Below are 26,674 nucleotides of genomic sequence, written 5' to 3'. Positions count from 1 at the left end.
ATTATTTTAAATAACCTTTTTATTGTATGTATAATATCGAATTTTGATGCGTAATTTTTTATATTATACAGTATCTTTATCAATCTTCCTCAGGTGGTGTATAGGTGAAAATCAACATGGTTGGCGTTTATTGGTTTGGGAAGGGAATTAGAATGAGTTATTTCTCAGTCTTGCTCTATTTGATCAGATAAAAAAATCACTGCAAGTGTTCTGTCCAGATTATAGTAGATTAAGTTCAGTCCAGATTATAGTGGAAGGTGTTTCAAATTAAACCATACATTAAATTACAGAATGTGGATTCCCCTAGAGCATCATGTCCATCAAGTCTCTGTTTCCTGCCCCTCCTTCCTGTGATGCACACAATACACGAAACGTGGACGACAATACATTCAGGAAAATGTGAATCGGAAATGGTTGGTGGCGGTAGTGATTAGCGCGCACTGCACTCTAAACCCCATCATATTCTGAGTTAGATTTTTTGGCCACAGCCAACATCAGTAGCGAGTGATATCTCAAACTATTTTTCAAATTTCAAACACTCAGCATGATAGGCGTAATGATCCCCGCCCACCTGCCTGCCTTCCCCCCCCCCCCAATTGATTTAATTAATTGTCATGGTTCAAGGTTTCAGTTTGATAAAGAATTGATAATGTTTTGCCAGTGGAATGAATGTAGTGGTCACGAATGGATGCAAGGATCACGTGAACTCATTGTATACAACATGGAATGGGTTTATTGCATCGGAAAACTGATCGTAACACACGTGATTCGATGCATGTAGCCTGACATTAAGCAATTATTCCCTGATGCGTCAATTACATCTCGTAAGCGTTGGTGAGTAATTCATTCTTGATGGCTTTTAGCTCAATTATCAGGTGCAAATAAATGGTGGCATTGCTGTTTAATTACAGATCATTCATAAAGTTGTTTTTAGAAAGCAGCCATGATTGAGACCTGGGGTCGATTGCAGTTGCTTGACGGGTAATTAATTGCATCACAATGAAATTGTAATTGCAGTTAACAGCGCTGCTGTAGACCCCTAGGGTCTGCCGCTATTGCCTCTTAACATCTTCTATCGCCCAGAATAAACACATAATTCGAGACCCAAACATCGCAACAACAGGCCGATGCATATCCCCTTCACAAATGGAACGTTAAAGACAAACCACAGTGCGACTGTCACCATACAACTAAATCCATCAACCATGTAGTAAACCACTAGCTTTGTGATCTTTGCATGGAGGAGGAATAGCAAAACTGCACACCCTCTCGCGATTAGCAGACCTTGACATTGTCATTGACCTCCTGAACATATTGCCATCACGCAAAAATAAAATGTACGTATGTTTAACTTTTCTTGCGCACCGTACGTAGCCAAGCGTGCTAATCGAAGGTGCAGGGGAAGTACAACAAACTAACGTCTTCGCCAACGTGCATGTCGCGCATCGCCAACTCGTCCCCGCCGTGTGTGCCGCCCCGCAACTGCAGGAGTACTCGTCATACGCCGGCTTCCCGCAGGGGCAGTACGCCGTCGGGCAGTACTACCCGAGCGCCGCCTACGGCACCTACATGGCCAACAGCAGCAGCAGCCCGTCCACCCCGCCCGCCACGGCTGCCACCTATACCCTGCAGGAGCCGGCGCCTATCACTACCAGCCAGGCCGGTACGACATCGCCACCGGCCCGCGACCTGCCCCCCCCCGCCCCCCCTGATTGAACATACTTCACCGTGCTGGTCAGTTCAGGTTGGCGCAGAGGAAGACCCAGGACCGGTTCGCGCCTCGCTCGCCACTGACGTTATCCGTGGGCGGGTAACCCTCGTTTATCGCTCCTCTTATCGCTCCTCTCCCCTGACCCGCCGCCCTTATAGCCTGAAGGCAAAACCGCGTCCCTCCTTTTCCTCTCGCTGGTCACGTTACATTGGTGAGGCTCCCGCCATGCTGCGACTGCGTGGTGGCCGAGGAATTCCAGTGCATGCCATGACGGGTTGTCTCCGGGCACTTCCGGCTTTTTCCCAGGGTGGAGACTAAAAAAAAAATGAATTCGTGGAACTGGCCAAACATCCCCAGTGCACAGTACCCTCCTGAAGAAGAATAGTTAATGAGGCACTCTGGGACAAACACAGGGCATTATTATAATAATTATAATAAAGTGCACATCTTGCTGCAGCTTTTAGTGTATACGGTGCTTGCCTGTGGAACAGCCTGCCAGGGGATCCTGAGGGCTTCAGAATCATTAAACACTTTTAAAACAAATCTAAAAACTATTTGAAACTTGCTTTTAATTAGGATTGTATTAATGTGTTATTTTTATTATGTCTTTGCTAGAAATGTGTTACAACGTGATTTTATTTTGCCTACAATTTCACTTTGACTGTTCATGCCTGTAAAGCACAACGTATTGCATTTTTTTTGCACGAATAGTGCTATAGAAATAAAGTTTGATCGATTGATTGGGGTCTGGCGAGAGGCGGTGGTTGCATCTAGACCAGGGCGTCGGCAACCTTCGACTCTGCCTCGTGACGTCATTTAGTAAGGACCACCGTCTCTCGTGTTCACGTGCATTGCTTGTATTGTTATTTTTGTAGCCGACCCCTATTCGGGATGCTTTTCGAATCCAAATTGTGGTTGGGCCGCGTTGTGCGCTCCGCCACCCGCCGAGTCAGTGCTGCCGTATGCACGCCCTGTCCTCGCCTTGTCTTGAATAGAGAGGGGTTTGCCAACTGCGCAGTCGCTATACACAACGTGTCCTGACGAACAATAGCAGCAAAGATAAATATATACAGCTCCGCTCTATTAATAACTGGCCGAGCGAAGGGCTGTCAATTCGTCCAGGCTCACTGGAGACTCGCAATTTGAGATGAACAGATTTGAACGAGTTGGGGCAGGATGGCATAAGTGAAGTAGGGTTACAGGAATTGTATGTAAGCAGAGAGAAGCCAGTAAAACTGATAATTAAATATGTCGGGTGATGATGCGACCAGTGCTGTTATAGGTACGTGTGTGTGCCCATCGTTTATATGCTGCAGTGACTTCGGCACTGAGGTAACAAAACAGTGAGATGAGTGCTTGAAATGGCAGAGATATATGTTGACAAATGAGGTGGAATGTGAAACAATCGGCACCTTGGCAGCGGTTACGGATAGTGTTGAGTAGGTAAGGGAGGCGAGACTTGGACAGTTTGGGATTGCGTTGAGAACAGGCAAAAGAAGATGCAGTTAGTAGAAAGGCATTGGAGATACTGTCGGTGCAGGGCAGATGGCAGCAGAGGGAGATCAAGGGTGAGATGGGAGAATGTGGGGGAGCGAGGTATGAGGGGGGGGGACGGTCGACAGCAGCGACGAAAAGAAGAAGAGCCGAATAGAAGCTCATCGAGAGACACAATCGGAGCAGCTGACCCCGCATATTAATGGGACTTCTGGCTGAGAAGAAGCGGAATAATGAGGAGCGCACGCTCGTCATGAGGGGGTGGTGCCTGTGTTGTGTCCGCCGTGCAGCACATGCGATTTGTGTTCTAGTCTCGCGGGAAGGGAGCGCTATTTTAGAACGTTTCTTTACTCGCCGTCATTCTGCTTAAGCTTCATGTAATGCCTGTTGACCGTGCGTTTAAAGTTCGGTCGCCACACGATAACTATGAATTCCTGTTGCACATTTACAATGAGCGTTTCAAATTGACAAGAAATCAGGCAAGGTTCTGTGAAATGCGGAACAGGTGTTAATCCTACAGGGGACCATCATTTGTCAGGTTCAAGTGCGACCTTCAGTCTCTGACCCTGTATTCCTTGTGAAAATTTAGTCCGGTTTGGCTGGTGTGTCGGGCCACAATTACCAGTTTATTTGATTGCGGAGGAGTCGGGCGCTGGGCTGTGTGGTACAATTTACACGGACCTCTGTGTGGCACGGTATGCACTGATGTTAAGCCAAGCTAAATTTAAATTATTGGAACTTCTGTCTCCACTGATATCATTTGCAGAGTTTCCTGACTGATTCATACTAATTTCATGTTTTGTTTGTCTATCGCCGTGGTATTCTGACCCTGCATAATATTGTTAATGGCTTTCTCGTTTATTACTCGTATCTTTTAAAAAAAAGATATATGTTTAGTCTCATCAAACTCTCATTTTGTATTCAAATTAAGTGTTGGTGATGGTGTAGCCAAGTATTCATCATTCACATATCTTATCGTTCCAATGCCTATTAATGGTTGCTCTGACCATTGGCGTTCGGACTGGTTCCAGAGAGGGTCACAAGGCACGTTTCTGTGCCTGTGTGCAGATATTTAAAGTTCCACAACATTCTCCACAAGATTAAGAAGTTTTGAGCCTTTCATTATCGTTATCGTACATTCAGCAGTGTAGCATGAGGGTTTCACATAGCCGTCATCACCACTGCTATCATCATCGCTCATCACAAGATGGATTATCAGCCTCCTGAGGGAAAGAGTGATCTGAGTACAACAAACCCCCCCCCCGCCGACTAAAAAATTTTGGTGAATTGATATTTTCACAAATGTTGAAAACTATTTGTTAATTTTATTTTCCAGAATCCATCATCATAATAACATGGTGGGGGGGGGGTCGCTTGTAGTCTGCTTCGCAGTTATCTTCAATCTGACAAGATCTTACCCCAATGGTTGCAAAGTGACGGCTCCTGACCCGTTTAACGCAACGGCTACCCGCTTTAGAGTTCTGCCCCGCTCTCCTGCCGTCAGTAAAAAAAAAGCGCGCACAGCACAGCAACACTGCCGTGCCATTGCCGCTCGTGTTACTGAAGGTTGCTTGTGCCAGGCTAGGTAGACACGCGCCCGCAAATGAATGTGGAACCTTCCTTTAAGTGAGCACTGTTAATTTTCTTGCAACAATATGTTTTATAGACTTGTAAAAGCTGCCAAGCCTTCCATTGCCACTGCTCGCTTCCTGATACTGCAATAGAATGAAGTGAAAATGAGCGGCATCGACCATTTCCATGCCAAGTCTTTTTCCTCAGGCGCTAGCTAGTAATGAGGCTGTGCTCATGACCTCTGTTTTAGTCTCTGCAGTCTTTCAACCTTTACGTAACCAGCAGGCCCGTGTGTGTCCTGTTTATCAGGACATCTGTCTGGAAGCTGCCCAAATCACGAGAAGCACGCATCAAATTGGAAGCCACTGCTCTTTACCAATGTGGTATCCCCCAGCCTGTGTCCATGGGGGAATTAAATAGTCGTCTTCTCATTTTGGAGCATATTTATGTTTTGCAGTGGCTAATATCTTTTTTTTAGCTTAAAGGCTTTGTCAGCCAGGTACCAGATTGCTTCCTGGTTCACAGTGTTTCACTGAAAATGTATGGTCATCATCATCATCACTGGTCATGATCTGTCCACTGCTGGATGAAGACCTTCCAATCCATGTTAGCTAGGGGCGTGTGTTTGGCCATTCTTCACCATGTGGTCCGTTAAGTTGGTAAGGGGGGCGTGGTGGCCATGGCTGGTTGAGATTCCACTTGCCACTGATTTTAGCCATGGCCAAGAATGGAACTCGGGTCACCGTGATTATAGCGCATCGCTCAAAAAACGGCCACACATCGCTGCTTCATCCCATCCTTTATCGTACTATATCGGAAAAAAAGTTTTGCTGGCTGGCACGCGGGTCACGTCGCCTCTCACACCTGCGCGGTGACGTCACCCGCATGCTGCATCGTTGTGAGCCGAGTTTGTGCCCCGCGCTGACCTCGTGCCCCCTCCCCAAGGCCCACCCTCCGCGCAGAATGTTGTATCCTGCACAAATGCGCGGCCAGTGCTTAGTTATTTATAAGCATCACTTATGACAAAAAAAAACGGCACCATCCAAGCTGCGCTCAATGTCCCCCCCCCCTGAACGCCGCGACAACTGCACCTCCGATTTGCACGGTTGGCTTCGTGCGGTGCGAAAGAAGTTCACCGTTTGTACAAACGCCATGCATACAAGCGTGAGTTATCCGAGGCTGCCTCGTGTGTCTCCCTTCCACCTGCCCCGGCAGCGGAGTACGGCACCCTGCAGAGCCCCACGACACCCGGGAAGGAGTCCGAGGAGAGGACGCGCCGCGCTTCCGGCGGAAAATCCAGGGGTCGCGGGAGAAGGAATAACCCCTCTCCACCTCCCGATGGAGACTTGGAGGTCAGTCTGCCTTTATCATCATAATCAGTCATGTTCAATCCACCGCTGGATGATGGCTTCCCCAAGCCATCGACATCGCTCAACAATCCCTCCCCCCAGCACCTTGCACAATAGTTGAATCAATGCATCACTTCATGCTCACTGCCAACCTATTAATTTACTTATCTCCATGCCTGGCTGCCTGCATACCTACTGCCGTACACGATCATATACTTACCTACCTAATCGTATGCTTACCTATTTTACTTGTCCAACTACCTAATGGCATACCAGTCTTATAATGTGCCTTCGATTGTATTTTCTATGTACTTGTGTTTATGCCAATCTACAAATGCTTTTTGTATGTGGTATTTATCTATTTACCAGTGGCCACCTTCCTGCCTTGCTATTTTGTCCTACCTTAGCGACCACAGCTAAATGTGTACAGTACCACCACAGTCATCTCTCCACCTGCCTCCACACCAACAAACATGCCCCCATCGGTACATTCATGCATGCATGCATACTTACCTGCCTATACCTGCCTTATCTGTGTGTTCATCCATCCGTTCATCCATTCATCCGTCCACTCAACACTGCACCCATGTAGCTAAACATACGTATATGCCTGCATGCATACACATGGAAGGATATAACTTAAAAGGCTGAAATTGGTTCGCCCTAATTAGCCCATTTACATTAATCACTTCACCAAAGGTGTTGAGCCGCACTGCTTCAACGCCCGTCGTTTGAATGTAAACGTCGCCGTTGTGCCAAAATTAATGCGCTATCATCAAAGGTGATGGTATTAAGGGACCTTCAAAGGGAGGCGCAAGGATCCGAGTTAGAAGGCGCAATCGACGAAAATAAAATCAATTAGTGGCACATTACAACAAAGCGAACGCACACCCCGTGTTACAGATGCCTTGGTGGCAGTGTTTTTCATCAGGCGCTGATTTACAAGCAGCGTGTGCCTCTCTCACTCTTTCCTACGTGGTGGCGGTGGGGGGGGTCGCGTGGGCATGACCATCGCTGTGCATGGAATTCTGCCAAGTGGGGCTTCTGTCTTGTTTGTTGGTCTGAACTTGAATTGCAATTTTGTTTATGAAATATCTCGCTTTGCTGAGATGATGACCGGGGTTGGCTCAAAGGTCCGTGCGGCCGAGAGGGCACCACTGAGATATCCTGGGTTCAGATCTGGGTTGCAGCCGCCCGTGATTAAACGGGGCTTTCAAGTTTCACGAGTTGATTGTCTCAACCCCGGTCCCCCAGTGGCTACATAATCAAACTGTTGTTAGACTATATTTGGCTTCACATTAAATTTGATCAAATTGCAGTCGAATGTCAGTTTATTGAGGGTGCTATGATGTAAAGGGCGAAAATGCACTTGAAATTTATTAAGTCCTGTCAACAATCTCTTCTTCAGATGTTTTCTAACAGATAGAGCACACTGCTCTGTAATACTTATGAAGTAATTATTTGTTTCGTGGTCTGATACAAAAAGTTAAATATCAAATACATTGGAAAATAACTGAAAAATCTGCTTTGCTAGTCACCCACACACGTTTGTCATCATCATTATCATATAACTACGGGAGTTTACTGAGTTGCCACTCTAATTGGAATGAAACTGAACACAATTATGATGCTTTTTTATTTCATTCACCATGATTGGTTTCGAATCCAGCACATAACTCGCAGTACATGGTACACGAGCATGGTTGAGCACATTCCGTTCTAGCAGGTCTGTTTATTTCTTGTTCACTGACGAGTTGTAAAAACAAAAGTTGACAAACAGCTGACCATTGACATATTTCCAGTGAAGATTGTATCTTACAAAATGTTATTTTGCGCTTGTTTTTCAGAGGGTTTTCATTTGGGACTTGGATGAAACGATTATCATCTTCCACTCACTCTTGACGGGCTCATACGCCACAAGATACGGCAAGGTACGTGCCTTGCATTTCACGGTGTTGCACGGCGATTTTGGATAAATGTACGACGTGCAGCGGTGATGTATGTATGTTGAACTTCTTTCGCACCGTACATAGCCAACCGTGCTAATTGGAGGTGCGGGGGAAGGACAACAAACTAAACACAAAAAGCAGTTCTAAAGAAATTAGTTTTCATTATGAACCTAAAAGTGTGCAAAGCCCCAGTGGCTTTCTAATGTCAGAAGGAAGAGCGTTCCAGACGGCCGCAGAAGCGCATCTGAAAGCTCACGATGCAGTGATGGTCTTTGTTCGATGGTTAGCCACAAGCCGCTGCGAATGTCGTTCGCTTACACATCTATATACTGCACACGCAAGATGAACCACTGATTCACCAAGTCTGTTCAAGGTCATTTTAACTTTGCACGTATGATGTCACAGCCAACATCGATTCATTGGGTTAACTTTTTGTTTTCCTCGAATGATCTACCTGAGATTTGGTGGTGGAAAGTGGGTTTAGTCTGGGAACGTATTCTCGGTGCACTCTAGATCATGCACACATACATGTGGACAACGTGTGCATGTGGGCATGTGTAGAATGCTTAGCATTCTGAGGTCCAACGGGATGGGGCACATTTCTGGTAAATTGTCATAGGTTCACCTCTTTATCGGGCTCTCTTTTTAAACTCCAGTCCTCGCAACCCACCATGGTCCATCGTTTTGTGCTTACCCATTCTCCGTAGGGGTACAAATTAAATATTATCACGCTGCACGCGCGTCGTTATTACTCAAATAGACCCACCGGACGTACACGACTCCGTTCCAATATCACATCGACGTCTTTGTGTGTACATGTGGTGGATGTGTGTTGGTTAGCGTACGACACTGAACCCGGCAACACGAGTTCGATTCCTGCTCCCGACCAATAAAAAGTAACGAAGATTTGAACAAGTCCTGGGCCCCTCCCCCTTTGTGGACTTCAGCCTAAATAAGTACCTGGTGCAGCCGAGCATGGGGGGATCTTTGTCTCTTCTATTGTCCCACGTGACTTAGAGAGCACTGGTTCAAATTAATCAACGTACGTCTACATTGCAGAGAATGTCTATAGCAAATCGTCAGACACGTACGCTTGTAAATGTGTATTGTATATGTGAACGGAGGTAAAACGGTATAAAACTAAAACTAGTTCAACATAATACAACAAAAAATACTAGGCAAGGCCCACTGAGCTATATGGCTCTTTTTCAGAAGCTTCCTGGCCACAAATGATAGCTCAACGAAGTGGCTTATCACGTGAAAATTTATAGCAGTCAAATACTATAAAAGCATGTTTCTAAACGTAGAGGGAAAACCCGGAGAAAATTCCGCGGAACCACGGGGAGAACATGCAAACTCCATATACACAGGCGTCAGGGGCTGGATCGAACCCACGGCCTTCTGCATATGCGGCGAGGGAGTTAATATCTCGCCACTGTGGTGGGTCTACTGGAGTTTGAGAAATCCTGCTGTCGATGTCTGGGGGTGGGGGGAGGGCAACACACCCTTACCTTGCTTCGTATGAAAGTGGATGCTGTTTCCCAGTTGCTAAGAGAAACATTCCAATTGCCCCGTCATCGGAGACTGTCTCTGGCAAGTCAGCGGCTGTTTGACAGCTGACCAGCTGCTGGCAACACCAGCTATGCTGTACAGCATTCCTTCGTGGCACAGGATTCAAAAACATGCCGTCCATAAAATAGTATTGCCAGGCCGCACATTTGCAAAATTGCTTGGAAGGTGAATATTGTAGGCTAAATATTTTAAAATGACATTTCTCCGGGGCGGGCTCTTTTGGCCTTGTTGAGGGTACATCGGCACTCGGTACCAGTGGAGCAAATGGAAATTATGATGGACTTACGACTGCAGCTTTTTTGTGCTGGTGTTCAAATATCAATTTCACACAGGGGTGCGATAGTAAAGCTACAGTTTTATTCTACATTATTTTAATACAGTACTTGTATATTTCTGATTTTCGACTTGGTTCACACAAAGTATAAATGTAAGTGACTGAATTACTATATAAATGCCTGTATATAGGTAGCCATTGATTTTATGTGGCTGGAAATTATTGCTAGTGTTGGTTAAAATATCTATGGCTTTATTTCCACTGTTTGGGCTGTTTCTTATTGTGAACAAATCCATCTCAAACAAATCCGTACCCGTTTTGTCAATAGAATAGGTGTTAAGACGTTTAAACACCAAATAGATACCTATTGCAAGGCAACAAATCTTCATTAACCACAGGGCACGTTTGTTTGCACGTTTTTTCGCAAGTACGTGTGGTTAATGCAGACTTGCTGCCTTGCAATAGGTTTCTATTTGGCGTTTAAACATCTTAACATCTGTCTTATTGTCAGAAAGGGTCAAGCTTATTCTTATTTTTTCATCATTTTGATACTGGCAAAAAGGCCTCATAGATATCTTACTGGACAGTTTGTCTTTAATTTGCTTAGTCCTTGAAGAATCACTTAAACCTTTAAACTTATTTCAATAACGAGTACTACTTATACAGCATGCAAGCATTTCCACATGCAGTAAATTGAATTAACAACATTGACATTTGCATAATTATTCTGATAGTATGGAAATTCCAAACTGTAGAATTCCAAGGCGATAAGTTAAAATGTCGGCTTGGGTTTCGTCACAAGCGTCGCCCGGCCGAGCAAAGCGCGCAAGATCTCCGTTTAAATATTTGCCTTGGCCCACTCTTCCAATTTGAAACAGAAAGAAAATCATAAAGGGTCAACGCTGCTCTGTTGTTAGATGGGAGCCATGGTATTATTATGTTTTAATAAGACATTTTGGAATTCGAAATTAAAATGAAACTCAGGATTTAGGAGCAGATAACTGTGATGGGTTTGTGCCCGTTGGATCAGCAAATAAGCTGTGGGTAATGGGTGGTGGTGGTGTGGGGCCGTGGAGGGAGAGCCTGGGTTGAGATTAGCACAGGGAGCACAGGCAGCTGCTCCAATCATTCCGTTAGAAAGGGCCTTGTCTAATGAAGAGGCCTGGCATCAGAGATGGGGTGGGGGGGAAAGGCGTTATCAATCATCCAGCTCTGATTTGTCCAGATCCAGTCCAGCTGTTTATGTCAGCAGTTCTTGTTCCTTCAATAAATTTTTAATTAGCAGAGCGGCAGAAATGTATTCCGGGAGATTGCATAAGTTTATCCAGCCCCCTCCCTCCCCTCTCTGCCAGTCTGGACTGCACCTCCTGTTCCTATCACCCCCCCCCCCTCTCTACCCTCCCCCCACTTGCTACCCCTACCCAGGCCTCATGCCTGGCTCCCTGCACCCCCCACCCACCCACCCTGCCCCACCTCCCTCCCTCGCCATGCCCACTCCCTCCCATTCCCCTGCCGCCAGCAACCTCCTGACAAGCCAAAGCAGAAGCCAGTTGAGCAGCTATCCACTCGCGCGCGCCGAGTCTCTCTGGGTTGTCTAGTTTTTACCACTTTGAGTGGCGTTTTTGTTGCAGCGCGGTCAGTATGGTCCTAATTATCGATTCGGCGTATCGTCTGTTATTCCGAGATCAAGCCGACAGGAGCCTGGAGCTCGCCACAGACTTTGGAGGATTGAGGCTCTGCGTGTCGGCTAGCAGACGCACGCTCACTCCGCGATGAAGCGCACCAGATGCTCTCGAGTGCGGCTTTTCACGCGTTTTGTGACAGTGATCGTGGTTTATTGTTATTGCATGTCCTCTGACGTTATCTCCGACCCCAAGCATTGCTTTGGTTATGGAACAAAAGACGCCCATTGTTGGAAGCTGAATTGAGGCATTTGGAATTTATTGGTGGGTTGGAAATATCCCAAAAATGTCAAACCAGGGCATCAGTATCGGGTTTGACAGTCGACTGCTCTGGTTAATCAAGTCGGCATGTTGTCACTTGCACACACAAACAGTAACATTCTGTGCCTTTATGGGCTTTGTACACATGTTTATATATATATGTGTGTGTGTGTGCACAGTGTTGTTTCAGTTTGAGCTTATAAAACGAAATGTTTTGGGTATTTTTAAGTAGTTCACTTTTAATGCTTTTTTTAACTCAGAACTACACACTTTAAGTGGAATGTGTATTTCTTAGTTTTAATCTTTTGTGTCATCGAATGAGAAGGAGAAGTCCCGTATTTACATTCGGTTTGCTTTATTTCATGGGGTTTTTTTTATTTTCCTGGGGCGTCATTTTTACACCAGAGCCCCCCCCACCTCCCGGCCCACCTGTAACACCAACACGCGATCGTCAATCTTCGGTCGTCGCGGACAACGTTCATTTCGTTGCCTATTTGCTGGCATCTGCACAACTCTGAACACTATAAATAGGGGTGCCCTGGTGCGATGGTATGGAATTTTATTTTTCCGCCACGGTAAATTGGCGACTGAGGCAATAAAGCTGACGGTCGGCGTCAGCTGCTGCGGCCTGGGGAACGGCCGCCCGATGACAGAGCACGGGCCGGGGAGGGTGCCGACGGGCGTGCGCAGGTGCATGCCTCGACCCGGCTTCGGCGGCTTAGTGTGGCCGCCCCGGCCTTAAGCCTCGCGCCGTGTGTGCTCGTGACAGGCTAAGGCGCTCGTGCGTGCTCGTGCTTGCGTGGACGTATAGGGGAGTGATTCTGTGATGGTTGGCGAGCGGGCACTTGCGCCGTGATTCTACTCGAGGCCACGAGGCCACGGTGTTGCTGTCTTATCTGCCTCGTATCATCCTCGTAACGGAGGGTCCGATCTCCATGGTGGATGCTTTCCACTTCTAAGCAATCTCTTGCGAAGATTTTCACGCGAGGTTGACTGGCTCGGCATCCCAAAGCACCTCCAACTGCTCACATAGTCCCACCAAACTGATGAGTTTCCTTTTCCTCTTCACATATTCCCATCCACCTTCCTTGCAGAATAATCTTCATCGTATCTCCAGCTGAACCTCTTGCGATACAACGCACATTAGCCACCTTCCTTCTCATCACACTTCTCAATGATTCCTTCTGGTATCCATTCTCTCTCAGAACATCTAGTGGTGCACTGCGCCAGTTATAATCGGTATCGGATCATGGTCTGGATCGTCCCTCATGCTAGAATGAGTAACCGGTGCTGGTTAAGTGTTATAAACTTCTGTAGTCGAGATACAAAGGTGGCTGTGCATTACATGTGCTAGCTATACCACTCAGTGGTGTGCTGTGCCAGACCTGATAGGCACGTGCTTATTTTCGACAGCAGTTTTTTCGTCTAAACCTGAGATGTTGAATGCAATCAATAAACAGGCACATGTTTGGCTTATTGAGTGAAGCACTGAAGCTAAGTACAAATCAATGTTTTGATCGTCTTGTAAATTTTGATGTCCTGGTAAAATATTGTATAAGCATATTGCATAATAGATGCCAAACCGTATAGGCTGTGATTTTGCATTTGACCGCATATCGTAACCGCCCGAGTGCTTGTGCAACTAAGTGCACATTATCAACGTCTTCTTTGTCATGTCATTGATTATGAAGATAAAGATCCACCATATGGCCTCTTAGAGTGATGAGGGACTGGGCTGCCTGAGAGCATTCGTTTCTTAGCCCTGAGCACAACGGAGGAGTCGACCAGCGCTGCACACATTTTACGATTCCTCCACTCCCCCCACCTCCTCCCACAACCCAGCGTCAACTGCAGCGGAACCAATATTTGGGGCCGAGTCAACCTTTGGGGATGCCCTATCCGGGTTACAAAGGTTGCAATTGAACCTTTGTCGCAGTATAAAGGAGCAGCAGGGCGCTATGCCACCCGCTTACTTCTACAAAAGAAGGTTCAGTGTGCGTGAGTAAGTTACTTGCGTGTGTATCGCGTCACGCGTACGTGACCAAATATTGGCGTGCACCCAGAGAGGTCTATGGCATTTGAGCACAAAGACGTCTGGCCCCAGTGCGCGACATGTGTGGTGGGATTCAATCTCGGGGCCCCCGGGGCTTCACAGAGCAGACACTCAAGGCGTGCATTTGCGTGTGGTGGAGGGAGGGTTTAATGAAGCATCGATTCGTCAATAAATATCAATTGTTAATCTCAAGATGCTTTGCGTAGAGTTACGTGTTTAAGAATGTCTGCTTTCCCGGTCCGTGTGTGTTGTGTGCGATGCGTTTTTGTGCCCCCCCCCCCCCCCCCGAGCCGCCACATGCTGTTACTTTCTGCGCAATCAAAAATATATTTTTCAGCAATTCATTCAATAATGAGGAGGGAAAATGCTGTATGTGTTGTTTATGCCTGCCAGTGATTAGTGTAGTGGTTAGCGCACTGCACTACAAACCTGGCAAACCCAGTTAGATTCTCCCTTAAGACCAATATCAGGCAGCGAATATTTGAGCGGAGGCCTCCCTTTCGTCGACTCAGCCTTATAAACATCAGCATGAGGGAGACAGAGACGGCCGGGCATGGTGTTAGCCACCTATCCCCTCGTGTGCTGTGCCGGCCTTTATAGCTGATCGTGAACAGCACTCGCCCAAATAGTCTGTGAAGGCTATAGTGAGGATGTTTGTCAATAATTAATATAACTACTCGGCAATATTACCAAGCTCTACAGGACAGACACATTGGCCTTTGTTCCTTTATGAAGAACAGATGGATTTTGAGCATCGAAAAATTTAATGTTTATACAAACTAAAATTGGGTTCAGTCTGCCACGTATGTGCATGCATAGCATTGCCTCACAAATTTTGATTTCGTTATTAAAAGTTGTCCTTTAATTCGCATTTAGTATAAAACAAAACATTAATGCAAGTGACTCACACCCTGTGCATACTTGGAAACACTGAGAAACATTTAGTATCTTGTTTTTTAAATTACTGTAGTCGTGCATTTGTTTTACTTGTTTGATTGATGGGGTGTTCTGTGGTGCTTGATTACATGTTCCACTATATGGATGCATATATGTAGAGAGTACCACGATGCTAAAGCTCTGTTAATCGACAAACATTAATTTATTTTAATGTCAGCTTGTCTTGGGTGTGGTCATTAACCACCAACATGTCGTATGTGTCACAAACTCATCATGTAATAATGGCGATACTGGACCGATGACTTCTAATTATGATGAAACCTGTATCCACTTGTTTTATTTTTCTAGTGGTGTCTAAATTAAACACATCAGCCTCGCCTGTCTTCCCCTGGTGACTATCGCGAGAATAGGCACAAGATTGGTGATGTCATCTTGCAATGCTTGCTGGGAATGATATTATGTGCTCCTGTTGAATACACTTTTTGCATGTGTATTATCAATATTGGGTTATGGCATCAAATAATTGTTGTTGTCTTTGCGGGACAACTCTATATAAAATGAAACATAATCTTCACATTTTCTCACGTTAATTCTGTTCAAAAGTAATGTTTTTAAAAGTTATAATCATTTAATTTATGAGACGTTTTTCTTGATAATGATGACAGTGGTTTTTCCAGTTTGTCCCTTTATTTACTTCGAGGCAGTCTTGATGCATTTGTTGTCGTTCGTCAGCATCGTCAGCCTTCACAGATCAATCAGGTTTTACCTCTTATCGTCGGATGTGATCGTCACTCATAAATCATCATCGTCGTCGTAAATCACGGCCTGCATTATTGAAATTGCCTGAAGGCACAGAGAGAGGCCCTAGGTGGTGGCGAGACAGATGGAGCAGATGAGCAGATGGAGGTTGAGGCTTGGATATTGTTGCATGTCTGCGTGGTCATGGGGGGCGGCGGGGGGGGGGGTTTAGGCGAGACTCACGGAGTCTTGTGACATATGACGTCACTGCTGTTTGGCAATAACAATAGCACACCATGTGTTGGCTTCGGAAGAAGGTGCATCTATCAGACACGTGTCACTCGCATGTGTCGCTCTGGTTGCCTGCCACCTCTTGAGGTGAAAGAAAGAACGGGTCACATCGTGGAGCGAACAATATCTCACGCGACCGACTGGAGGAGTAGAGAACTACATTTGAACGCATTGCCACGAGCGGCGTATCGTTACACAACTGACACAAACCTAAACTTTTAATGTCCCGGGGACAACTTATGGATTTCGCGGGATGGCTACCCACAAAAAATGTTTGACGATCCTGGGAAAACCAGGACAGGTGGCAACCCTATTCATAGGCGATCTCAGAAATGCTGCGTGAGAGTGCTGGGAACATGACACTTGAACACGATTGGAAGGCAGCCTGAAGCACGCTGGCAGTGTTATTCGGGCAATGATCTTGTTCAGGTATTTATTGTTGAACATATTTGGGTTTGGTGATTAGACCTCATTTTGGATTGTCTAGCATGTACCACGGCTTGGAGAACATTTGAGTCCCATTTTTTAGATGCATTTAATGATTATAATAATCTACAGTCTACTGTGGGTTTCAAGGCCACTCCATACAATGTCATAGATGGGGGGAGATTTTGACCATACTTAACCATATCACTCCTATGGGGGTTTGTGAAGGATGAGCCCCCCCCTATTTTTATCAGACCGTAGTTTTTAATGTTATTTGAAATCCCATGGTGTGTAAGGAAACATGAGCGCTGAAATACACGTGCTCAAGTTTGAATGGTCATATTTGACATAAACGCCATCACTCTTGCCATCTGTTGAGATTGATGCAGTTGCTTTGTCGGATAGTGTTTCAATCTCTCCCTCTCGGCGATGTCATTTGCACGACATGTACAATGAGGGGGGTGTGTTTCGCCGCTGTCGGGAGCTTTGGCTGCACGTCACGTATGCACTGATCGAAGCACCACGGCACAGACAGTTCCTGACCGTGAGTCGCTTGGGAAAGTACTACCTAGGTTTTCGCGGTTGTGTCGTACGGCGCTCTGGTGATTCGGGTATTAATGAAACCGTGTTGTGAGATTAATTTACTTGGTGCTCACCTGAAGTTGCTGTGGTGAGGGCTTGTAATTATAATAAAACAATAAATCCCCTTCCCCATAAAAATACCATGTTCTCCTGATCGTTGTCCTTACATTAGTAGGGTAGGGAGCCCACATTTCTCCCTTTCTCTTGCCCTGGGAGCACCAGGCCTCGGGCTTTCTTTCGTGGAATAAACGAAACAATTTGTATTTTATTTTACCATTTAAGGCCCACTGAGCTATGGAGCTCTTTTCCAGAAGCTGTCACAAATGATAGCTCAACGAAATGGCTTATCACGCGGAAATGTATCGCAGCCAAATGCTCTTAAACGCATAAATATCTGTGCACCCCTCCCTTTTATTTTTATCGCTAGCGCTCTGTATCAGGCTTTTGTAAAAAAAAAGAATTTATTTCAGCGCTAAAAACGCGGCGGCCCAATTTCGGTTCACCCCCTCCCTGACCCCCCATTTTTATCGACAACCTGTCCTGACCAGTGTGGTGAAGTATAGTCAAGCAACGCTATAACCAGCACAGTTTGGGGGGGAAGCTTTCATCCAGCAGTGGCTTGACAAAGGGTTGTATTTTTATTTTATTCTCAGGCTTTCACAACCAAACATCATAAGATTCGTAATTGGTTTCTTTTGGGTCAGATCGTTTAGGTATAAAGTCAGAGGTGTAACCCTCCACCATCTGACAAAGCCACATAAATCAAGTTATGTGGGAAAGTCTACCAATTCGTGATCATTTTTTGCAAAACCGGTTATGTTGAAAATATTTTATACATATTCAATTACTTGCTTCTTTAACACGCCGTTTTGCTTAAAAACAGAATCAAATAGCGCATTTGACCACTTGACAACTTTATTTGTTGTTGGGTAATGGAGGAGTGTAGCTCTAATAAACTTCATAAAGTACTTAAACAATCTATGTTATTTTAACTGTATATTGTACTGCTCGATTGCATAATTATGCTTAATGTTATGCAACATTTAAGGACTTGATTTCCTGTTTTGTAAATGGTGTCCCCTGCATAAGGTATAGATAGGGCTGTTTCTGATCTTTTATCATATGCGGTTGTGTATTGTTTTTGCGACCCGCATCTCCCTTGAAAGAGAGACCTTTTTAGTGTCGTTGGGAGCTCATGTACAGCAACGTGTTCATCCACTGCTGGATGAGGGCCTCCCAATGCCGTGCGGATCATGGGAGTTATTTTGACCATACTTCGCCATGCTGGTCAATTCCACGGGGAGGGGGGAGGGAGTTGGTGAATGTGGGGGCAGCGTAAACGTGTGGAGCATAGTTACAGAAACGACTTTTGCTGCACTTTCCTCTGCTGCCCACAGCGTAGCTTCTCCGCAGCAGCAGCAGCAGCAGAAGCAGCAGAAGCAGCAGAAGCAGCAGAAGCAGCAACTAGTCGCGCCCCGCTGCTGCTGCTGCGTGCCTGCCGATATACCTATCCAAGCGCTATTCAGGTTTAACCGCACTTAGCTTCCGAGTTTTGATGCGATCAGAGGCCGCCGCCACGCCGGGTGATTTTTTTTTTAAATCATCGACTAAGTGGGCTATCAACTGACTCAAAATGAAAGATTTTGTGAGATTGAAAGATCGGTTGGCGTTCTCTTTTTTTCCAGGACCCTCCAACGTCCGTGTCGTTAGGCCTGAGAATGGAGGAGATGATTTTCAACCTCGCCGACACGCACTTATTCTTCAACGACTTAGAGGTGAGTCCGCGCGTGTGTTACGCCCTTGTGGAAAATCCACAGATAACCTTTTAAGATGTGTATCTGTTTGTTTTTCTTTCATATTTAATTTATTTTCAGTGGCCTGAAAGCATTCCTCAGCGGATTATGAATCCAGAAGATGGGTCCATATGTCCTGAAAAAAAAACCACTGCTGCTCAATTAAGTTTGCGGACTACAATAACGTGGCTTGTTGAAAGTCTTTTTGATGATCGATCAAAGTCACTGTGATTTCCCAGCTCAACTGAGCATTGAGGTTGTTATTCATCTCCTGTTTACAGAGTCTGTGGTGGAAATTCCTGATTCCTATGGTGGGGGCGAATTTATACATAGAACGACCAATGTTTACTTGCCAACAAATTGGTGGTAGTGGTCACTAAAAGGCAGGGTCGGTGGGGGTGACGACTCCTGGGTCGGTTGCAATAGTGTCGTTCATAATGAATTGCAACCGCAATGTAAATTGCAATTTCACCTTATTTCAAGGTCACGATGAAATGCAGGGATTTTGTTATTTTGCGGGGAATTTAGCGGCAGCCTCTAGCGGCTGGAGGGGTCACTAGAACCCATTACATGCAACACATACGTATCAAGAAACGTGGGTTCTTATAAACGCAATTCAAGGTATGCAATCTAGCCTGTATTATTATCGATGGGAACTGATGCCGATTCACACCCCCACTGGTCCAAATTATACATTACCTGGATGTATTTTTGGTACTTGTATTTAACATTAAAATAATAACTTTGGGTTGTTTTTCTACAGCCAAAGGTTTTGGTAAATTTCTGCAGAAATAAGTAAACATTTTTACGTTTTATTTAAATCTCACATAAAATATTCATGCAAGTCCAAGATGCTTTAAACTCCTTTTGACAAAGCCATTGTGTCATACTCTTCAGGTGTGCTTTGTTAGGAGTGTTTTTGCACCCTGCTAACCATCATCTTATAATGTTACAGTTTAAAACTAGCTTATTGAACAATGTGGAGTGGTTCCACAGTGATTTGTGCACTGTGTTATAAACCTGGGCCATGGCGAATATCAGTGGTGAGTAATGTCTAAATTAGTCTTTTCCCAGCCCTTTACCAACCCACATTGACCAGCATGGTAAAGTATATTCAAGCAACCTCTCCGATTGACGTGGTGTTGGGAGGCCTTATTCCAGAAGTGGATTGATAGTGGCTGTAAATTAGTATTATTATAATTTAAAATAAATAATATTAATGGGGGCGCTTCAAAGGTCAAATAAAAATTCTGTGGAACAGTGACTGAACAGTCAATGAGCTTACTGAGACGTTATTAGACATACTGGTCTTAATTTTCTTATGGACTTTTTTTTTACATCAGCATTTAAGTAGAATTGGATTGGTGGAATGGTGGCACAGCGTTTGGTGCGCTGCACTATGTACACGATGACCCGAGTTCGATTCACAGCCACAGCCGACATCAGTGGCAGGGTGTTATTTGAACCAGTCCAGGCCCTTCGCCCCCACCAAACACCCTCTGCCAACCCACGTGGCCAGCATGGTGATGTATGGTCGGACAACCCCCAAGTACAGGCAGCATGTTACAAAAAAAGTTTATTTTATACGGTTGATTGATAAGGGAGAGTAGGTAACCTTGTATACAATGCTATAATGCGCTCTAGGTTTAGTGGCTATAATGCGCACAAGAGATTTGGGTGGACTTAATCCTAACAAAAGGATCATTCTGCTTAAGATTAAATGAAACCGATCATTGTTACTAACGTACGCCTTATATTTGTATGCTCTTTATAATGTTGTTAGCTTAGTCTTGCAGCTTCAGCCAAACATGTGACAAATATGACTGCAAGTGCAATCTACGAGCTTACTGCATGGTATGTAAATAATATCTATTTTTTGTATGTCGAACATATATGTTCACATGTTATCTTATTTATATTTATCGAGTGCCTCAGCTCAAGGCGTTGTACAAAGCGGTAACAAAATCCGAGTGCTTTAGATGGCAAGCGGCGTGCAAAGGGCTAAGGAACGAGCGACCGTAACAGAGGGCACGTGGTGGGGGTCACGAAAGGGCTGCAGGGGAGGGATGGGATGGAGTGGAGGGGCGAGGGGAGGGAAGAGGAAGGGAAATGGGGCAATGGAGAAGCGTTTGCTTCCTTTGTTTTGTAACCCATTAAGTATAATACAGTCTATGGCTAATGCATACTAGATTTGTCAAATGCTACCACAGTCGACAACGATGAGACAGCCGCACTGGTGGTTGAAGGCCTTTTCCAGCACCTGCCATCTCTCATGATATCGCAATGCAACAAACCATCTAGCTCCTGCGCACCAGCTGATGTCATCACTCCATCACCAGTGGACGACACATCGGAAGTGTCCCCTCCTCCTGTGGCTGTCACTGCATCATTAGTCTCAACCACCGGTCATCATCCCGTGTAGCGACGTTTCGCCAAAGCATACTTACTATTATTTACAGTCAACATTATTATTGTTGACAGTCAATATAGGCACTGTGGTGACAAGATTTTAATTCTCTCACCTAGTGTGAAAGAGGTCTTGAGTTCGATCCCGACCTTGATGCCTGTATACTTGCAGTTTGCATGTTCTCCCCGTGGTCGTGTGAATTTTTCTCTGGGTCCTCTGGTTTCTCCCTCCACATTTAGAAGCATGTGGTTAAAGTATTAGGCTGCTATACATTTCCACATGTTAAGCCGTTTTGTTGAGCTATCATTTGTGGCCAGGTCACTTCTTACAAAGAGCTATACAGCTCGGTGAGCCTTACCTGATCAAATAAAAAGTTTACTTTTTTTGTATGTATGTTGCACTTCTATTGCACCGTACGTATCCAACCGTGCTAATCGGAGGTGTAAATCCAAGCTAGCTTCTTGTGCACTTACCAGCTTTTGTTCTGTTTTCTTTGTCATTGTCCATTTCTTTTTTCCATGTGTCCATAGCAGGGTCAAAAAGCCCTGCCTAATGCTACCATACTGACTTAAACCGCTGTTTGCTGCAACAAAATGTAAATTTGAGTAACCCTTAAGCAATGCATGTAATATTCACCCCATCCCTACCATTGTATGAATTGTGACAATTTTGGATTGTGATTTGATTCATTGTCTTTTTACCGTCTTGTTTGCTTCATTAACCAAAACGGAACATTCATAAATCATGTATATTTCATGCTTGCACGTGTGATTTATAGTACGTATTGTGACCGGAAGAATTGATCTTAATCGGTGAATTGATGAATCCCTTACATGCCTGCTTTTTTTAGACCTCAACTGTCCCCTTCTCGTAAACGTTTCGTGTGTATGAGAGTCAAATCATAGTGAAACTGCAAGGCTGACACTCAGTGTCCAGCACGTCACATCACATTGTGTATGTGCCGTGGGTTATTTGTGGTTTTATCGAAAGCCTTGTCCAAATGGGCAGTCACCGTAAGGGCCGAGGATCACACCCTATTAACATTACTCCTCTTTTTGCTTTTAAAAACAAATGAAAGTTCACATTCAGGATGACGCCATTTCGCGACAACAATTTGGTTATACTTCCTTCGAACTGTTATGAATAATTGCAAAAACAGCCAGAAAATTAATTGATAATTATGTCCAGCCCTTTGTTTATCGACTGCTGGATGAAGGGTTTTGTTTCCAAGCTTGTGTCGGTTCATGGGGTGTGGTTGACCATACTTTACCACGCTGGTCATTGCAGTTCGGTGAAAGTGGGGAGCAGCAACACTTCACCACGGGGAACATAGAATGTGTTGCACTACCTCTGGTGACTGCCACGTAACAGAGCCCCCGCTGCTGCCCATGACAACTTGCCGTGCATAGTGGTCACCCTCCCAAGTGCCGTCCAGGCTCAAACCTGCTTAGGCTTCCAGGATCTCACGAGGTCAAGCGTATTCTGAGTGGTTTGGTTTGAGCTATATATAAACACACACACACACAGAACCTTGAATAACTTAAATGTATTTGGTTCTCAGGTTTCTGTTTATCTTTTATAAATATGACCGTCGTGAAAGCTTATTGTGTAATAGTTCTTTTATGATGCTTACCTTGCGTGCGTTCTTGGTAACCACACACAATGGGAGAGGTTCACTGACCTAAAAAAAACATGTTAAAAGCCACTCACGCTTTTAAATGTATTTGCAGAACCTAACCTTTAAGTCCAGCAACCGTCGCAGAATCTGATATTACAAATCCCTGCAGCAGGAATGTTTAAATTGGTATTAGATTGTCATTTACAATTCAGATTTGTAATTCATCGCCAAAGAGCGCTCACATTTGTTTCATTAAACCGACGTGAATGTGGCACATTGCTCAGGAAATCCAAATAAAATTGAGCCAATGTTTTCCACTCTCGCCGTGGAGATTGCCGCGACTCGATGATTGATGCAGAAGACTTAAACACTGCCATGCGGGCCGCCCCCACCGCTCCACCAAAAGACACGCGGAATTGATTACGTCTGAGCGTGGCGGCCACTTCGGCGGGCCGGCGGTGCTCCCCCTGCGGACGCCGCGCTCGGTGGAGCCCGATTGAGACGCCGCTTATCGTTGCGGCTGGCGCGGAGCCAGCGCGGTGACGTAGCACGACAGCCTTCGCCGCGTCCCCCCTGCCCCCCCCTGCCCCCCCCTGCCCCCCCCTGCCCCCTGCAGTTCATTAATCAAAATGTCCATTTCCATTACGCTTCTTCTCAGAGGCACCGGGTCCACGGTTTCCACGCGTTGCAGTCGTGGAACTCGCAGAGCGGAGTGGAATTCTTGTCCATTGCATGTTGAGCCATGAGAGGTGTTTTACACTTGGTTGTTAAATATTTGTAAAGTTAAATTTTTTTTTAAAAACAATTCCTTCCAAGCACCGTTTGATATTACGCCTTTTTTTAAATATGTAGTCTTATTTTCGAGGGCGCAAGCACCATGTAAAAGGCTCATAAAGGTGTGGATTATACGAAAATATTGCCTTTATGAACATAAGTGAGTTAACACTGATACTTTTAGTGTTTTATCTTGCATATTTGCATATACATGAGTTTTACTAATCGAAATATGCAAAATATATACAGCTGCGTCCAGAAATATTGTAGGACATTTCACATTTGTGTGCGGGTTAAGTTATTTCAGTAGAACAAGTACACAGTTGTATTGTCTTGTAGTGGTACATGCTACAAACCCAATAGGTTATTTATTGAATGTTCTACTTAAGAGTTCTGTAGGTTATTCTGCGTAAGTCGTTGCGTCCTCCCACCTTGTCATTAAGTGAATTGCCACAAATTCAGGGTCGCAATACAATTCGATTGAGGTTGAAGTAGTGGCTGGAGGGGTCCCGCAAACCCATTGCACGTCACACATACGTAACTAAGCGAGGCTTCATTTCACCCACTCGCTAATGCTCGGTATAACATTGAGCTTGTCCATATTGAGCCTGAATGAGAAACCCCCCCCCCCCCCCACACAAGGAGCGTTCTGCAGCTCAACCTGTCAGGAGAAGGAGGGTGGCCGGCCGAGACAATGCCAGTGCCCTTCAGCGGTGCCCCCCTGTCCCCCTGCCTTGACCCTGTATTTCAGCACACGGTCAATTAGCGCGCTGACAGCTCAGAGGGGCGGGCGCGAAGGCTAGAAAGGTGGGTCTCCTGGGTCACTGGCTAGGTGAGGGTTCCAGCGCCGCTGTGGGAAGAGCTGGGTCCCACGGGCTCAGCTGCGCAGCCGCGAGCCACAAATGCCTTGCGTGAGTGTGAAAACCACGGCACTGGGAAAAAAAGGGTGCCGTTTGCGATGACCTTTTTTTTTGCTTGTGCGCGCTGCGAACTTCTCCCACAATGGGAGCTTGTGTTGATCTCGGTGGCGGCGGCGGTGGCGGCGATCGTTTTCACGTACGCGGTAGCCAGCCATTCTCTGCCAAGATTTCGTCACTATATGGGAGACATTGCACGTGCAGATGTGTACGGTGTTGTGCTGTGCGTGACTTTTGTCAATTTCTTCAACTCGGACAATTCATATTGCGCTCGATAACAGACGACGTTTACGGGCTATCATGGAATGTTACGTTAGATATTTGTGGTATTGTTAAGCACGGTGATTCTTAAGCTGATTGTGTATCTATTGACCATCTCTTGTCGCCCTGTTTTATCATTAACTAAAATTTCTATCGTGCCCTATGAAGCGTTTGGTATATAAAAAAAAACCTCACCTCGCCTGTGTGTATGCTGCTGGCACCGAATCTGCTTTTATAAACACTTGAGGGGTGTTGAGTGCCTCATTAATTGGATTGTGCTGCCTTTTCCACTGGAAACAATGCAAGGGGCTTGTGCTCCTTCCCTCAAGGAGTTCAGTGCCCAAATATTCCCGACCCAGCCTCGGCAGTGATCATGAGTTGGCTTGTGCACAACCACCACATAGTTCTTTCCTCATGTGACTTCTTTTTTTTTTAACAAGGTGTGATTTTTTTTTTTTTTGCCACTATTTAGAGTTCTCAATGTGAACAGTGTATCTACGTGCGTGGGGTAAATGGTGCAGACTTGAGAAAGAAGATGGCCGCCCTCATTGGCTAAAGAGGTAGCGGGTTGGACTTCAGAAGCTGTGCGAACATCCATTGCCACAAATTAATATCGTTAAGTTTTCCCTCCCTTTTTCCTTGCATTAAAAAGAAAACACGGACAACTGTGGCTTAAAAAAATATTGGAGAGCATTGTATCAGGAATCCAGTGAATTTGTTCCTATTGTCAGTGAAATAGAACCTTACATCTCTTCCAAAGTCCTGTAGCTTTGGCTTGGCAGCTGCCTTTCTACGCATTGGCAGATGATGCTTTGCGAGTAAAAGGGTAATGATGCGTTCCTGAAATCTTTGCTCACGCCACTGCTGTCCGAATGGCCTCCACTGGAGGCGATTTTGGCCTACTCTTCCACGTTGACGAGACGTCTTGGAAGAGGTGTGAGACTCCACACTTTGCCCCCAATGGACTGTGGCATTGCCATTTACACCGCTTGGTGGACGGAGGTGGGTGGATTAAAAAAACAAAACTTCCCGCATTGTTGTAAACTGCTGCACCGCACCGGGAGACCGATTCGGCGACCTCCAGATGCGCAAGTGTGCACGGCTACCACCGCGGCGGCGGCGGCGGCGACATCGCAGGACGCTTGCCAGTACCTGCCGTCGAACACCTGTCCTTATCGGAATGCTTCTTTCTGCCAGGGCTGTGTGTGGTTTGCACTCAAATTAGCTTGGCTCTGGGAACATTTGCCTCCGTGCTTAGCACTGCAGGACTAGAAATGCAGGCCGAAATCCCCCCCTCCCCTCTCCTACTTGTTTGAGCCCGTCGGAAGTGCGAGGCGAGGCGGTTGGCGTTGTCTCTGCGTAAAAACGTTGGCTCCCCGGTGCAAACTTTACCTGTTTGATTATGCGGCTGTTTAAATTCACCGTAACTGTCGGCGAGTCAATTAGTGGAACTTGGGAGATTTAAAATGATCCAGCTCTCTGGGCGTCCCTTCGCCCAGCGGCGTAAGAACTTGTTTTGTTGCTCATTTGGTTCGATCAGTAAATCTGTCCCAGCCCTAACGTCACTTTGAATAGCATTGTGGGCGTGTGGTGTATGGTCCTGCTTTGGTTTGTGCTTTTGCATGCAATTTACGTAGAATTTGAATGTCAGAACGTTTGGATCCAGCAGCTGTTCATTGGTTAATGTGTATGTTTAGTTGTGTTTACATGCGGTATTTTTTGTTAAATAATGAAATATGGTACGTGGTTTTTTATTTATAAATATATGTATAGTATTCATGCATAAACTACTGCTCTAAACAATGGCCATTGCCCAGAATATTAGTTTATCAAATATATTTTGTTTAACCAGGTGAGAACTCAAGATACTGAGATAGTCTAATTTATAAGAGTAATCTGGGTAATTAAAATTACAAAATTCTAGATTTGAAGCTTTCGTGACTGCAAGGATTCATATTCTTAGGTTTTTGCGGTAAAGTCACGTAGGTAAAAAATTTAAATTTTAAATAATAAAAGTAAAATAAGTGGTATCTCTTGCAATCTCTCATTTACT

General features: G+C 45.4%; 1 protein-coding gene across 1 annotated transcript in view; it reads left to right on the top strand.

Moving 5' to 3' along the window:
* Positions 1-26,674, top strand: part of LOC133349261 (eyes absent homolog 1-like) — a 132,210-nt gene that overhangs the window by 88,063 nt on the left and 17,473 nt on the right. Inside the window, exons 11-14 of the mRNA XM_061562612.1 lie at positions 1,489-1,663; positions 5,993-6,129; positions 7,974-8,057; positions 18,537-18,626. Coding sequence (XP_061418596.1) covers positions 1,489-1,663; positions 5,993-6,129; positions 7,974-8,057; positions 18,537-18,626 — 486 coding nt within the window. The remainder of the gene's footprint in view (positions 1-1,488; positions 1,664-5,992; positions 6,130-7,973; positions 8,058-18,536; positions 18,627-26,674) is intronic.

The sequence above is a fragment of the Lethenteron reissneri genome, chromosome 29 (assembly GCF_015708825.2).
Source record: "Lethenteron reissneri isolate LAM-NWPU_2019-01 chromosome 29, ASM1570882v1, whole genome shotgun sequence".
NCBI classification, from domain to species: domain Eukaryota; kingdom Metazoa; phylum Chordata; class Hyperoartia; order Petromyzontiformes; family Petromyzontidae; genus Lethenteron; species Lethenteron reissneri.
This window is presented reverse-complemented; position numbering and strand designations above follow the sequence as displayed.